This window comes from Clytia hemisphaerica, unplaced genomic scaffold, assembly GCF_902728285.1.
Source record: "Clytia hemisphaerica strain Z4C2 unplaced genomic scaffold, Clytia hemisphaerica genome assembly, whole genome shotgun sequence".
Lineage (NCBI taxonomy): Eukaryota > Metazoa > Cnidaria > Hydrozoa > Leptothecata > Clytiidae > Clytia > Clytia hemisphaerica.
This window is the reverse complement of record NW_027104420.1, coordinates 423,402-438,885: the sequence shown is the minus strand read 5'-3', so window position 1 is coordinate 438,885 and position 15,484 is coordinate 423,402. Positions and strand designations below refer to the sequence as shown.

The 15,484-nt window shown below is 35.6% G+C and overlaps 2 protein-coding genes across 4 annotated transcripts in view; one reads left to right on the top strand and one right to left on the bottom strand.

Moving 5' to 3' along the window:
* The window catches only part of LOC136820300 (centrosomal protein of 95 kDa-like), a 41,445-nt gene extending 26,486 nt beyond the window's left edge, over positions 1-14,959 (top strand). For all 3 annotated transcript variants that reach the window (XM_067076494.1, XM_067076495.1, XM_067076496.1), the window contains 15 exons: positions 80-174; positions 500-660; positions 1,017-1,282; positions 1,712-1,925; positions 2,175-2,284; positions 2,550-2,602; positions 2,957-3,152; positions 3,627-3,725; positions 4,427-4,683; positions 5,135-5,321; positions 5,473-5,711; positions 13,045-13,197; positions 13,536-13,669; positions 14,180-14,264; positions 14,716-14,959. In XM_067076494.1, coding sequence (XP_066932595.1) covers positions 80-174; positions 500-660; positions 1,017-1,282; positions 1,712-1,925; positions 2,175-2,284; positions 2,550-2,602; positions 2,957-3,152; positions 3,627-3,725; positions 4,427-4,683; positions 5,135-5,321; positions 5,473-5,711; positions 13,045-13,197; positions 13,536-13,669; positions 14,180-14,264; positions 14,716-14,883 — 2,417 coding nt within the window. In that variant the 3' untranslated portion in view covers positions 14,884-14,959. The remainder of the gene's footprint in view (positions 1-79; positions 175-499; positions 661-1,016; positions 1,283-1,711; positions 1,926-2,174; positions 2,285-2,549; positions 2,603-2,956; positions 3,153-3,626; positions 3,726-4,426; positions 4,684-5,134; positions 5,322-5,472; positions 5,712-13,044; positions 13,198-13,535; positions 13,670-14,179; positions 14,265-14,715) is intronic.
* Positions 7,082-12,745, bottom strand: LOC136820292 (putative leucine-rich repeat-containing protein DDB_G0290503). Its single transcript, XM_067076484.1, has 4 exons — positions 12,509-12,745; positions 9,100-11,787; positions 8,542-8,770; positions 7,082-8,136 (listed from the first exon to the last, which is right to left on the bottom strand). The coding sequence occupies exons 1-4, from the start codon at positions 12,514-12,516 to the stop codon at positions 7,171-7,173; spliced, it is 3,891 nt and encodes a 1,296-aa protein (XP_066932585.1). The 5' UTR covers positions 12,517-12,745; the 3' UTR covers positions 7,082-7,170.
* Positions 14,960-15,484: the final 525 nt, after the last annotated feature.

Sequence of the window (15,484 nt, the reverse complement as noted above, 5' to 3'; positions counted from 1 at the left end):
AAACTTTGGATGAATAGGTATTTTTAGTGAAGATGTATATGGTATTTTCATCTAATATTTCTTTGTTATCCCTTCTCAGATTTGGATGATTCGAACGTCATTGCTGACGATCATGAAGTTCTATCGGATGTTTTCCAAGAAGAGTTTGGTGGTGCAACTTCATCAAAATATATTGTAGGTATATTCACAGTTCTATTGATTTTAATATTTTTCAAATTTATAAAATGTTAGAACTGACATTGTAGCAGCTATTACACATTGACGAGGGCAATTTTAGAGAAATTTTTAATTGCTGAAAAAATCAGCAAAATTTTAGTCAATGGGAAATGGTGCTCAAGAACAAGCTATTTGTACGTTGTTCACGCACCATACAGATCGACCATTCAGAGCGAGATATGCTCTCGCTTTGGTAATTTAACTCTAGTTTCAGAAGTATATTCGAACCCTTTTAATTAAATCAAAAAGTGTAAATCAAGAAGTAAATATGAATGATTTTTAGGCTGATCAAGGTGTTGCAGAGAAGCCTTTATCACCAGACAAAAGAGCCTTCGTCACAGAAAAATATGTACATCGCAATGGTAAAATGTTCTTGATGGATTCCACTCGCGAAGGGAATTCCACCAATGAACTCATACATGAAGCTGAACTCATCGAAAAGAGGTAAATTTCTGCTTATTCAGAAGACTAATCTTCGTTCTACTGTTGGAACTTTTGTGCCATCCTTAAGACAAAATTTTTAAGTAACATAGACATGGGTTATCACCTATTAAATCTTAAAATTTTAATGGACTGGGCTAAAATTTCGCAGGAAGAATTGGCGTTAAATGTATAAAGTCGTTTGATTGGTTTCTACAAATGCAGAGATTTTGATGTCGTTTCTTCCTGATAGACTCAAACTAAATCTCCTCAAGCTTTAAAAGTTAAAACGTATACTGCATCTCGCAAAAACTTCTGAATCTGATTTAACCAAGCCATAATCAACCATTCGGCCATTTTATCATTAATTTTCTTTTCAGGAGGAGAGAAGGACGCAGCAATACTACGACAACCAACGATGAAAAAGCTGGAAATGACAGTGAAGTCAATAATTGGTCAGATATTTTAGTCCAAACCAATTCAGCTGTTGACTCGTTTGCTGATGCTCAAGAGATTGGGAAACGACCACGCCGTCAATTAGATGTAGAGAAGAAACAACACGAAGAAGAGAGTAAAGAGAACCAAGGAGGAGGGAGTGTTATCCAACATAAACACACCCATCATCATTATCATCATAAGTTCAATAGTAAGGGTGACATATTTAACGGATAAAACTCAACGGATAAAAATCAACGGATGATAATGTTTTCATTTAAAGAAACTTCATCGATAACCAGTAAACAAAACTGAAAACTGTAAACTCTGAAGTTTATTGCTATTGGTCACTTATTTTCAAAATTGGGATAATAAGGCTTGAGTTTAAATTTTTTTTTCGAGAACAACTACTTTTCAAAGTAAGGTATATGTAATGGTTTGGATGCTATCACTTCTTCTTATCATATTTGAATCGATAATGAACCAATCTAATTTTATTTTGTTTAAAGGACACCATTTAACGTATATCCTACCATTTGCTTACTCAGCATTTTGAGAAATACTTTTTTTATATTGCTTTGTCAGCCTCCTTTCTATATCATAACAAAGAATATCTTCAAAAATGATAATTCATATTCAGGCAACTCATCATCAACAGCTGATGTTTCTTCTGCAACATCCAAATCTCCATCTTCAACAAGTTCATCAAACGATTCCACAAAATCATCCAACAAAATTAATACGGAAGACAAAAACTATAATAAAACATTACATGATGACAAAGGGCAACCAACTACATCCTCATCTTCTTCTTCTTTCAAATTCGATTATGAGAAGAAAAACAAAAAAGTCGGGTAAGTCATATTATTTACTTATATCTCTCGTATCGTATGGGTCCTTAGTGATGCAAGTCAAATTCCGTTACCCTAACCTTCCAGATGTTAAAATATGCCCGACCTTCAGAGCAAAGCCTGTCGTAGCATTTTTACACATCTGGTACCATATAACCGCTCATTGTCGAGCGGATGGGTTCAATAGTCATTATCCTAATGCAAGCATGTTAATTAACTTAAAACAGTTTTTGTTTTGTCAAAATATTACAGTAGGGATACAAATTACGTTGATTCGTGGGTTCAGACGGACGTAGGCGCCGATACAACGTTACCTTCTCATAAAGAATTCCTCAAATCTCTACACGACTCCTCAATGACAGGTGTGTATCCGGCTTTCTAATAATTAGACAAAATTTGATGATATGACAATTAATGAAGAGATTGAGTTCTCTGGTTGAATGAACCACGTGATGCTCTGAAACAATGACTCTATGGAAAGAAATTATCATGGTTATTGTCAATCTCTAAACAACACCGGAGCCCAAGCACCGGATGCTCCGTATCCACAACCTAACCCTAAATTTTTACTTGAGAGTGATTGAACCTGTTCTACATAATCAACCTTCTTGTTGTGTTTCATTTCAGATAGTACACTAACCCGTTCCCGGCAATTGTCAGAGTTGAATTCACGTTTGCAGGTAATCATAGCAATTGGTAAAATCTTTTTCCTTACCGTTTACAGACCCTAACAAGTACTGAAGAACCTTTGTATGGTTTAAACAAAGTCCCCGTCAGTGTTCGATCTAAAGAAACCCTAATTATCAATTTGTTTTTGTAATATCTTTTTGAACGAAAATATTGAAAATTTGAAATATAGTTAAACTATAAAATTATAGCTAAACTAAACTTTAAACTCTATCTATAAAGGATTGTAACTATAACCTTTTCGTCAAGCTCGTTATTTTCTTTACTGTAGAGAATAGAAAATTGGACTTTACTATCCCAAGGTACAAGAAAAAGTATTACTTTCTACTTTAACTTTTCAAATATAGAATTTGCGTCAAGAGCTTCGCCCATCACGATCAACAAATGAAACCATGACACAAACTACTCCTTCCCATGCATACGGTGACAAGGAAAATGGCAAAAGTAGAAAAACAAAGGATCATCATACTAAAGTCTCTTTTGCTTCTGATGTATACTCGAGACGCCCTCTTATACCGAGCTGTTCCAGTGACACCGAAATAGGTAATAGTATATCTTCGTTTGTTTAAGGGCTAAATTAAGCTTAGTGAATTTCCAGAGTCTTGTAAAGTATGTATGTATGCACAATGATTCGGAACATCGTAAGTGTGAGCTCTTTATTTGATACCCGTTTCAAAATTTTCAAAACATTTTAGGCCTTGGGACTCCAACAGTTGTCAGATTTCAGTGATAAATATGGCTTTATTTTTTTATTTTTCTTGATAATTTCGATATTTCTGGATCTGTGGACGAACTCAGTGAAAAGTCAACGTAAAAGGAGATTAAGCTTAATAGTGAAGTTACTCGCACATTCAACTATAACGTACACGAGAAACATTAATCAGCATGTCTACAGAGGATATTCTTCTATTTTCTTTTCAAGTTATATTCTGTAGCATTTCTACCCAAATAATATTTAGAATTCTGATTTGGTCGCAGTTTTCACAGCTTCATTTTAATGGTTCATTTTTGAAACAGATTATTCTTCTCCAATGCGAGTGAAGATTACCAAACGGAAAACACGACCAACGACAACCAATACATCAAAGAAGGATAATCAATTTGAACGCCTTGCACGTAAGCAACAAGATATTTTTGTTTTATTTTCACTAACAAAAACCTTTATAAGGGGGTTCGGTATTAAATAATAATATAGTTTTACAAATTCGTAGGCCACCGTGCGGACACATGGACCTCTATGAATCGCTCATAGTATTAATACTTTGTGTTTTTTTCTTCTTCAAAAGAATTTTTTTAGGGAGACACGTTTACCCATTTAGGTCCCCCGGTAAAGCGGGAAAAAAAGAACCTGATATCGTGACGAGAAAAAGGGCATTCGGCCACCAGTAAATGATAGATTATTCAAGCATCAAACATTTTACGGAAGCTTTTTTGTGGTTTGGGGAGACAGTACTTTAATGTTGAATATATTTATTCTGAGAATAAGTAATTTCGAAATAATTAAATAATTGATTCGAATCAGTCATTTTTCTCCTTTTTGGATATATTTTTGGGTTTTCGATAGTGAAACGAAAACTCGCTTCCTAATCCCCGTTTAGGTTATTTATTTTTCGATTCGCGAAATTATAAATTCCATAAGCTTTCTGATAAAGGCGGCAGCGCCAATATCCAAGAATTACCGACTCGAACCCCTGTTCTTCTTAGTCCAGCCGGTTGGCATTGAACCCCATGAAAATAATTAAAGTCCCTTTGAAATTCCTAAAGTACTAGGCTATCAACGTAACTAAAAATATCAACAATATCTATCTTATCAATAGGTCATTGTTTTTCTTCGACCAAACCTGTATCCAAATCACAAGCAATACCCAAAAAGAAGGATGTCCATTGGCTCCACAGTGATCAACGGCTAAGAGAACTTCAACTCGAAAACGAATGCAATAGACTTAACGAAGAACGTCAGTTAAAAAACTTACGGCAAGATTATTCACAGCAAAGAAACTTGTTAGTTCAACGTAAAGCGACCGTAGAGAAAGAAAAACAGAGCAACCTATCTAAAAAACGTTACGAAACAAGGGTTAGAATTTGTGTTATTTAATTTCCCGCTGAACGGGATTGAAATCTTAATCCTTAACTTATGAAATTGATATGTGTAACCCTTTCCCTTTTAGCTTTTGAAAAATTATTTTTATCGGTTTTCCATTTTTAAAAGATTCCCCGACAACCTTTCTTTTTCGTGCTCCATTTAACGCTAGCGAGTTTATGTATAATTGCACTTTTGAGGACGGTCCCCGCCGGATTGAAGCGATTTGCAATAACACGCAGTTTTAACCTGCAAAATAGAGGACAATATAAAAGTGCTGATTTACCGTCGTCCTCAGTCAGTCAAGATCTACACAAATCAGAAGCTAACCGTCTCCTTCGCAGAAAAACAAACACATAAATAAATTTGCTAATAAAACCTGAAAGCAACACTTTTCAACCCATTAGTGACTTAAATACTGTCATATTTATCTTCTTGCTTACAGAGTAAATCCAAGAAGGGTTTGCAACGAAAAATGACACCGGACAAAGATTACGCTTTACGCCTAGCCAACATTTACAAAACGAACAATCACAACGTTCCAAGCAGAGGTCGTAGTGAAATCACAAAGAAATGTCGAAAAAGAAGCGCATCGTCAAGTCCTGTTGGTCGGAGAAGATTGAAATCAAGGCGTAAGATTCAAATCCCAGTTCTTCAACGTCCTTGCAAATGATTATATAATTTTCTCAAAATTATTGATCGTGCAGCCTTATTCTCCTTTCCTTCTGTTTTACTTCATTACTTACAATAAATGAAAGAATTCCTTTTATTTTTCTCAAATAGTTGTACTATATGAAGATGAGATACTACCCGTGATGCAAGAGGAATTCCCCTTCCTACAACTCTCACCTCACACTGCTAAACTAATGTGGCAAAAACAAATGAGACAAGTCAACACCCTTTGCAAATCCGCCCGTTTAAACCGCCCTTCTAAGGCGCAACAACAAATTGAAGACGCCCAAAAGAAACAGGAGATGTTAGCGAGAATCATTCAAAAGGAAATCAGCCATAACCAAAGAATGGTAAGTCTTATACAGCATAAGCCATTTCACGGTCGAAATGAATCGTGGTTAGTCAGGACTGATTGTTCCCACATAATGGCTTCCGTTTGTTGGACGCAATAAAACCTCCAAGCTTTAGACGAACAGTCGTTACCATATTGTGGTGGTCTTGATCACCCAAGATACTCATTTTGACAGTGAAACATCCTTGATTAACAGTCTCAGTGAAGGAGTCTCTTTAACTTGAATATCTCCTCCTGTAAGTTTTCTGGGCTCATTTAGGTAACGCCCTTAAAGAGGTCCGAGAGGTTTTAAGGACTCAAATTATCCACAACCTGGACAAATTTCAGTTTCCCGTGAGTGTTTGAGTTAAATGGAGACCCCTCTGTAGACATGCTTACATTCCTAGTTTGATCCTGCGTTATCATGTCTTACTTTGACTCATTTCTATTTAAAACCACCGAATATGCCGAGTAACGTAGCCAACTTAACTAAGATTATTGTTAAATGTTAAATGTACTGGGGGTAAACCAGGAAATCATGGTTGAGCTCCCAGCTGTTCTTATTTTATCGTGATCGTCAGTCATATGTTTCTAATTATGCTTACTCTCTACAATCAAGCATTCTGACACATTAGTATTTTCCTAACCATTTATGAGGTTCTTAATTTTCTTTTTCAGATATTTTCCGAAAATCTTCATTTAACTCTATTCTACCTAGGCTTTTAGGGGCGGTTCAGAACTAGAGGGGGCTTTTCCGGAACAACCCCTAACTTTTGATCTAGTGGTTTTTTTTGGAAGAAATTTGGCACACAAGATCCTTGTCACGTAAGGTAACTTTTGACAAAAATGTTTTCTGATGGCGTCACTTATCATGCGCAAAGTGAGCAAACACCGAAAATTTCCTTTGTTCTTATATATAATAGCTATTGTATTCTAACAAAGGCTTTATAGAAAAAAGTTGCCTGAGTTTAAATTGCTTATTTTATCCTAAATATTCAATAAATTACGGTTTAAACGATATATTTAACATAAAAAATAAATTTGAAAAAATGTCATCATGTTCAAGGTGTGAAAATTTTTAGGTGTCAAAATTATTTTTTTTTGAAGCAAAATAAAAGTTAGGAATTTACAGAAAATTTCATGGCAAAAGCTCTAATATTTCAGGAGATATTACTAATAATTTGACCTCCGAACAGAAACAGCCCCCCCCAGGCCGAATAGGGTTAACAATTAGAAATTAGGACATTGTTGTGTCTATGGCAACTCTAGTTTCATCACTTGAAGCCCATCTTATACGACAAAACTTCGAGTTTGATCGTCGAAAAGCCTTTGTCCAAGACCTCCAGAAAAAAACTGACACTATTGTTTTTATTATAAAGCATACAAGTATTTATATTTTGTGTTCAATTGTTCCATATTACATGAGGTTCGGTGTTCAGTATGGTATGATGACATACGTTACGAATGTTTGTTTACATTTAGATATCATCAAGCGTTAAAAAGCTGAGATCTTCATCATTTTCCTTCTTCTTTTGTGGTTTTTTGAAGAAGTTATCAAGCATTTGCTCCTCGGACGTTTTTCGGACAACAGGTGCCGGTTTCACCTTTGCAGGTGGTTCCGATGGTTGTTGTTTACGGACTGGTGGACCACGGCGTCCGAAAATAGCATCAAATCCGTCTTCAGATGCTGACACAGCATTTTTCATATTACCATCGTTGTTAGCGTCTGGTGTGTTTGAGCGCTTAGCAACGTGGCGTCTGTTGGAGATGTCTAAACTACCGAACACGGTTTGCTCTTTGTTTTGTTTTCGGTCAACAGCGTTCCGTTTTTTAGATGCAGCTTTGATGCCCAAGAAATCGTCTTCAGAGTCACTCGCATCGCTGGCAGCTTCTGCTTGGTTGTTACGTCTCGATGATGTTGATGAGGATGTTAACCAGGCAGGGCCTGACAACTTTTTATTTTGTGATGTCGATGTGTTTTGTGACGATGTTTTCGATCCACTATTATTGGTCAGCCAGATGGGTTCTGACGATTCTTTGTTTTGTGGTGATTTCTTTGATGAGGTAGATGTTTTTAAACCATCATTGTCATTAGCAGCTGCTTTGCTCAACCAAACAGGGCCTGACGATTTTTTGTTTTGTGGTGATTTCTTTGATGGGGCATATGTTTTTGAACCATCATTGTCATCAGCGGCTGCATTGCTCAACCAAATAGGTCCTGATGATTTCTTGTTTTGTGGTGTTGATTTCTTTGATGAAGATGATGTGTTTGAACCATCGTTGTTAGCAGATGCCTCACTTTTCAACCAGAGAGGTTTTGATGATTTTTTATTTTGTGGTGATGGTATTTGCGGTTCATCTTCATCAGTATCAGAACTGTTGTCGAGCCAAAGAGGTTTTGATTTTCCTTTTTGTTTTGGTGGTGATTTCTGCTTGGTCTCAACCTATATTTAAATAAAAGAAACAATGAATAAATTTGAATAAAGTCTCTACAATGAAGCGAAAAGGAGTAAAGTAGCGATGCATCATGCGATAATTTAGGCCCCCAGAACAATAGCTCTTTTGTTATGGAACAATAGAAATTTAAGCACAATCCCATTTCACAATCCAATTCTTATAAAAAAGCAAGCGTGTAATGCGTCAATTTGATGACAAATCACTTTAAATTTAAAGAAAGTCAACAATAATCTTCTTTGTCCAGCCAAAACTCTTTGGCATCATCAGTGCAAGACCTTACAAAATAAATCACTTTGATATCGATTATAACGAACACACAAACACAAAAATTATACATGTTTTATAAGCATAGCAGGTCTTCAGCAAAGAGCGCATAAAAATTATGTACCCACCTCCTCGGTCTTTGTATTGGTATTGGTGGTGGTATCAGCGTCGTTTAACCATTGCAAACCAGTAGCTTTGGTGGATTTAGCTGATTTTTTGGTCACTTTTTGCTTTGGTTGGGGCGGTGAAGGTAGTGCCTCCTCTTCTTCTTTCTCTGATCCACTTTCACTTTCACTTTCCACAACAGGTTGTACTGGTTTACTTTTTTTGGTCTTCTTCAATACTGCTTTTTGTTTGCTGAATTGAAAAATGTTTATTTAAATGAATATTTTAAAATTAAATAGGTGAACATTGATAAGTAACATTTATATACGAAGCATCAAATCTCGACATTTTGATTTGAATTAGCCTTTGAATCAAGTTCTTTAATTTGAATTTGATTTAAACAGTATTTTAAGAAAGCAGCTCTACTAAGCTCTAAATTCAGTTAAATTGTCCAAAAATCAACTTGTTATTGAATTTTACTATGGATATTTTTATTTCGAAATGTGGAGGACTCGACCTCTATGTACTTAAAAAAGGAATTTAAATGAAGTTATATAGTAATCCAATAGAATCGTATATACCTTTCTGCAACAGCATCGTAAGATTGCAATAATGCATCTTTACATTTTTCCAGTTCTCTTTCCAAGCGTTGAATATTCATCTTCAGATCTGATTTTTCTTCTTTCATTTTGTCAATTATGTCTTCATGTTTTTCTTTCTTACTGGTCAAATCTTGGATGCGACGACGAAGCGATATGACGTCATCATTCTCCAACTCTGAAAGAGACTGGATTTGTTTCTTGAAATCGCGAACGGTCTTTTTGTGTTCGTCATCTTTCAACTTCGATTCTTCTCGTAAACTCTTTGATGAAGATTTCAACTCTTCGATCGTTTTCTTCATCGAATTTTCAGATTGCTTTAGAGTAGTAATGAGCCTGTTGGATTCTTCGAGTTTGGATTCTAAATCCATGTTCATGGATTCTAGCTCTGAATTTCTTTCATCCAAGTCTGAATTCCTTTCATCTAGATCTTGATTCAAAGTCTTCAAAGTCTGCAATTCTTCAGAAGCAATCGATGCTTTTTCATCGGAATTCCTGTCAACCGTTGATCCAGCCTCAATTTTAGATCTGTTATTGACTACATTAAGAAGCTGAGTTTTCAATTTCTTATTCTGACTATCCAACGAGCGAATCTCGCGTTGCAATTGTCTAATCACTTGTTCGGAGTTTTTAGAACCTGTCTTAGTGGAGGCTTCACCAGAGCTGGCTTGTTCTCTGGTGACCAGAGGAGCTTCATTTGCACACTTTTCATTCGATAAGTACTGTTGCGGATCTAGATGAACATGAACATTGACGTTTGGTTGCTCTGCCACCTGTTGTTGAGGACGTCTCTCATCTTCAGCTTTTTTCTCAATATACTTCGCTTCCACTTTTTGTAGCCTCGCTTTCGATTCGTTTAACTCACGTCGGGTATCTTTCAAATCACGTTCTTTATCAACAAGAGCTTGTTCAATCACTTTCAATTTTTCTTCAGCTCCAATAGAAGCTTTCATTTTCTCATCTAAGAGTTCGTTCGTCTTTTCTAAATGGCCAACTTGCTTCTCAAGATATGCAATATTGACTTTAAGCTCCATACAACAGGACGTGGTTCCAAACTTCATGGAATTTGTACGAAAATACTCCACATCTTGTGTCAACTTGTCAACCATTCTTTCCAATGATTCATTCTCCTTTGTCAAACTCTTAGATTTGAATTCTGATTCCATTAAATCAGTTTGAAGTGTTTTATTTTGTTGGTTTAGCTTTTCCATAGCTGTAGCTTCCACGTTGAAGGTTTTCAGTTTTTGATCGTAATTTTTCATGCGTTCGACCAGTTTTGTATTTTCTTCACGGCAAGTAGCTCCATCTGCCAACTTCTTAGTCAAGAACCGAATCTCTTCTTCGTAAGTTCGAACCTTCTCCGCCAACTTTGTATTTTCACCTTTGCAAATTCTTATTTCGTATGAATCTTTACTATCAGCTAAAAGTTGTTTATTTTCTTCCTGCAGTCTTTCCAATCGAGTAAGTAGATTTTTTCGATTATCATTTGCAATCACCATTTTATTTAATTTTCGATCCGTCCTCGCCGACTCGCTGTTGATATCGTATTTAGCTTGAAGCAATTCTTCAGTTCGAGACATTTTCTTAGATTTTAGACATTCAGTCATTTGACGTTCTTGTTTCGATCGCTTCGACAAACCTCGGAGGCTTTCTTGGAACTCTTTTCGAGAAATTTCTAATTCATCGATAACCAAAGGCTCATCTACTGGTGAAAATCCTTTGACCATTTGAGCATCGTAAATATCGCTCTGGCAAGACTTTTCAACCGTCTCATGAACAGGTTTCTGAGATAATTCCTCATAAGCACCATCTAGTCTTTGTAGTTCATCTTGTAAATACTCGATTTTCTCGTGAAGCTTTTCTTCACGTTTTTCACAACGTAATCTCAACTCATTATAACTTTCCTCGTACTCTTGGACTTTAAATTTCAATGCTCGATTTTCTTGATCCAAGAACAGAGTGCTGGTTTCAGTATCTACCAATTTATGATTTCTGAGTTCAGTATACTGCAAGTCCATTTCTTCAATAGTGTTCTCCTTACGGAGAATTTCATCGTTCAATTCTCCAATCTTGGATTTAAGCGCATGGCAATGTTGGTCTTGTCTTGCCAATAAACTTTCCATTTGTCCTTCATGTTCGATTTTTAAAGCCAGGGTTTTATTTAATTCGACATTCTTTTCGTCTTTCTTAGCAATTAGTTCTTCAATCTGTCGATACTTTTTCTGTAAGGATCTCTTCTCTTGAGCACTAATCATCAACTCACTACGATTTATATCATTCGAATGTTCTTTCTGTCTACATTCTTCTTTCAAACTTTCAACTTCACTTTCCATGAATCGGACTTTCACTTTTGCTTCTTCAACTTCTTCAAAACTTTTCTGGTCATCTCTGAGCATCGTTTGTAGATTTTGATCAAGCTGTTGAATCTGTTGATCTCGTTCACCGAGCTTTTTTTCCAACACTTGAATCTTCTCTTCAATTTCGACATTCTTCTTTGATGTAGATTCGTAATCATCTTTGAAGACGCGTAATTCGATTTTGGTTTTCTCAAGATCGAGCCGTTTTCCATGAAGTTCGTTGATGAGTGTTTGTATTGATTTGAGAGCAACATTCAACGTTGCTTGATTCAATACGGGTTTCTTCATTTCTGAAGGTTTTAACTTGAAACAACTGAAGAAAAAGAGAGAGAGATAGGAAATAAGAAAACTGTTGTGAAATATTGGTTGCAATTGGACTCGTTGAGTGGATCTCTTAGCCGTAAAAACTTGTGAGTCGTAATGTCACTGGTTTAAATTTCCCTGAGTTTGTACACTTACATATGAAATACTTTTAACTAATCTGTCGAAAAACTAATATTCTTAATTCGAATTCTAAACATTTAATCTACTTAAATGAAGTAGTCTGTACCAGGCCGAATGTCTGCAAATTCTTTTATGTAGACTACTGGGCTATTCTGAATTCAAATTGCTACAAAACAACGGAAAGTACACGAAACACTATTTAAGTATATCGGCAGACTAGTAGACAGTCTTCCTTAGCATTTTTTGTTTCTAGTTTGAGTATGTTTTCAAGTCTAGTACCAACACGTAACAGCAGTTGCACTTGTAATACGAAATTTGCGAGTTCGAATCTCACTCCAGTCCTCAGTTCACTATTAAGCTACCAAACTGAGAGCCAATGCGCACGCATATACGTATGTTGCCACACTATGGTAAGTTCTGGATAATGTTATCGTTCAATATTCAAGTCTACACAAGCAACAAACGTTGTTATTTTCATTACCACGGAAAACATTCATATCTGACTTCCTTTCGCGCGATTCTTCACAAAAAGTTATACAGTGATAAAACCGAACGTACTGAATAAGATGTTTAAAGTTTTGAACACTTACTTTATCATTTTGACAATAAAATAATCGCACAATTCACAATATTTCGATTCCGATACAAAGAAACTCTCTATACCGGATGAATTCTCAATCGAAATTAAATCTCCTTTCACTTCAAAACATTGTATATTTGACGTCAATTATTTCAGCTATTATTTGACGTTACAAATTTTTTGAAACGTCACTTTTTTTTTGCTCAAAAGGGGTGCATGTAATCCTGATGAGCTGGAGATTTGTAATTTTAAGTTAGTAGATCTGCAATACTTTCACATTCAATGAAATTCTGTGCTGTAAAACCGAAAGCAAGCCAATCATGCTGTCTTTCAATAGGAGAACATAGGTCACGAAGTTTAAAAGAGCATTCTCTAAAAGTTAATTTGATCGATGTCCGAGAGCAGGATCTTTGGAGTCTGTTGATACGCCCCCAGTTTTTATCTTTGCTTTATATATACTCCTACCCCGAATTTTTCTTTGCGACTTCACTGCTTTATAAAAATGACTTTCATAATTTGTATTCTTCAAATGTTATTGTTTTTTAGAAAGACTACAAGGACCAGAAATTTCAAGAAGGTTTAGTAAAGAAGAAATTGGCTGAGAGACGTCAACGGTCCGCCTGCGCGCGCAAATATTACAACGAATATGCTGTCCGAAACAAGTCGAGAATGTTGAACAAGAAATCTAAAGAAGAAAAGGTAATGTGAATAAATCTTTTTCGAATGTTCTAAATGGTTTTAATAATGTGGAAATAGGTGAAAAACTCCGCGTTTTCTTTTCGTCGCAATTCAATATAATGACGCGCAGCGCTTTGCACATTATATGAAAGATGAGCTTGATATATACTGAATGATGTCTCTGTTTTCGATACAAGAATTCGATCGTACTTAATTTCAAACTATTGTAGTCACTGAAGTAAATGTCGTTTGTACACCAGTTAACTGGTGGTTGCTAAAACCATTTATTTTTCCACTATATTCGAAAAACTAATTGTCACAAAACTACTTTTTCTCAAATATCATTTCGTTCTTTTTAGATATTCAAGCAACTTTTCGAGGATGGTTTGGAAATCCAGCGTGAACGTTTGCGAGAGTTGAAGAAATATGCTCATGAGCAACGAGAGAAGAATGATACCAAACAACGAAACGAAATTGAATCCATGGAAAACTAGTATCCTTTTCAGAAAAATGATCTCAAGATTCAATAGACCTTATCGGAGTTTTTGATATTTCTAAAACAGCGATGCATTGTGGGATTATTTCGGGGGTGTTACAATAGAATTCCCTCGAGGAATTCCTAAGAGATTTCTATTGTAATACCCCCGAAACAATCCCACGATGCATCGCTTTTTTAGAAAAATCAAAAACTCCGATAAGATCTATCACATTTTAAGCATGCTGATGTTCTTATCTTTAAAAATCTCTAAGACATAAAGTGAAAGTCCTCTCTTTTGACCTTATTTGAAAAGCGCGGCAATGCACTGCTACAAAGCAACGCCGACGAATCGGCTTTATAAGTTCTCTATATTGTTGAATATTCGAGAGGGTTCAAGTGGATTCAAGGATCATTTTTGTTAACTTTTAGAAAATACTGTGCTTTGTACTTCTGTACTGTTAAGTGCTTATGTCGAGAATTTAACCGATTTTCGGATTTTCCTTGACCGTCTTTTAACACTAACAGTTATCGCGGACAGTTTTCTTTGCTTGCAGACACGATCGCTCAGGAGAAAAGTGAAATTCAAATCCGACAGAAAGCTCAGAACCAGGTGATTGTGTAATTTGTTTTTCTTTCAAATTGAAATTTAAGGATAACGTTCGGGGAGTGGTGTCAAATCAGACAGACGCATGTGAAAGAAGTACCATCGATATTTTAAACCCTCTACCGCGAGAATACTCGAAGTTGGCAGCGAGCGTGTTTAAACGGAGGGAAAATTGAACCTGGAAGATTAATTGTGATTTAATGCATCGAGTTTATTTTCAAGGGTCCGTGCTTCAACAACTGAAAAAGTTGAAGCCCTATCAAGGAGACAAATTTATGATCGCTACATGTGCTCTCCTATTCAAGCTATTTTGACGTAATGTTTTATACGGAAGCACCCTGAATAGGCCGGACGTTTCCCACTAATAGTTTTATTGATTAAACTCAAAATTATTTTGTGCACTTCCTTTAAAACATTACATCATAAAAATCACGAATTTAATCTTTTATTTTTACAGCTTCTCCATAAAATGCGGAACGATATGCGAAAGAAGATGGAAGGTGATATTCAAACCATCCAAGAGCAATTAATAAACGAGCAGGATACATTAAGTTTTCGACAAATCGATGCTGATAACATGAGAAAAGAATTCAAATTAGCCACATATAAATCTACCAGATTTTAAAGAAATCTTATATTGTAAATAGTGTACAAAAATAATTATCATACTTAAATTGAGAAATATCGAAATAATCTTTAAACATTTCTAAACCAACTTGTTAATGATTTCTAAATTTGCTTAAAAACAACCACGAAGGAATAGTAAAAGACCTTCTTTTATGTCCAAATAGAAAACGAAAATAATTTGGCATTGGGCCCTTCCATTAAATTTTCATACAACCCCCCTTGGACAATGGAGCAAAATTGTTCCAAGGACAAAAGTGAGATTTCACTTTTATTAGTAGAAAGAAAAATGGGGTGGAGACACGAGAAAGCGTTTCAGGTTGGTGGGATGGAGCATGTTGCATTTGCACCAACGCGAAAAAAACTTCTCGTGTTCCTAAGTCTTTAGTGTTCAAGATTTTCATTTGTTTATTTGATAATTTACCGACCGGACTGCTGTAACGAACATTTTAAGAAAGTTATACATTATACTTTAGAGAGAATAATAAAGGTGGAGATTTTTTCAACTGGTTCAAAAGTTATGACACTTAATAAAATACTTCCAACAAATTTGAAATAGACCAGGGGTCAAGTGATCCAAAAATGGAACATAGTTTTCTACT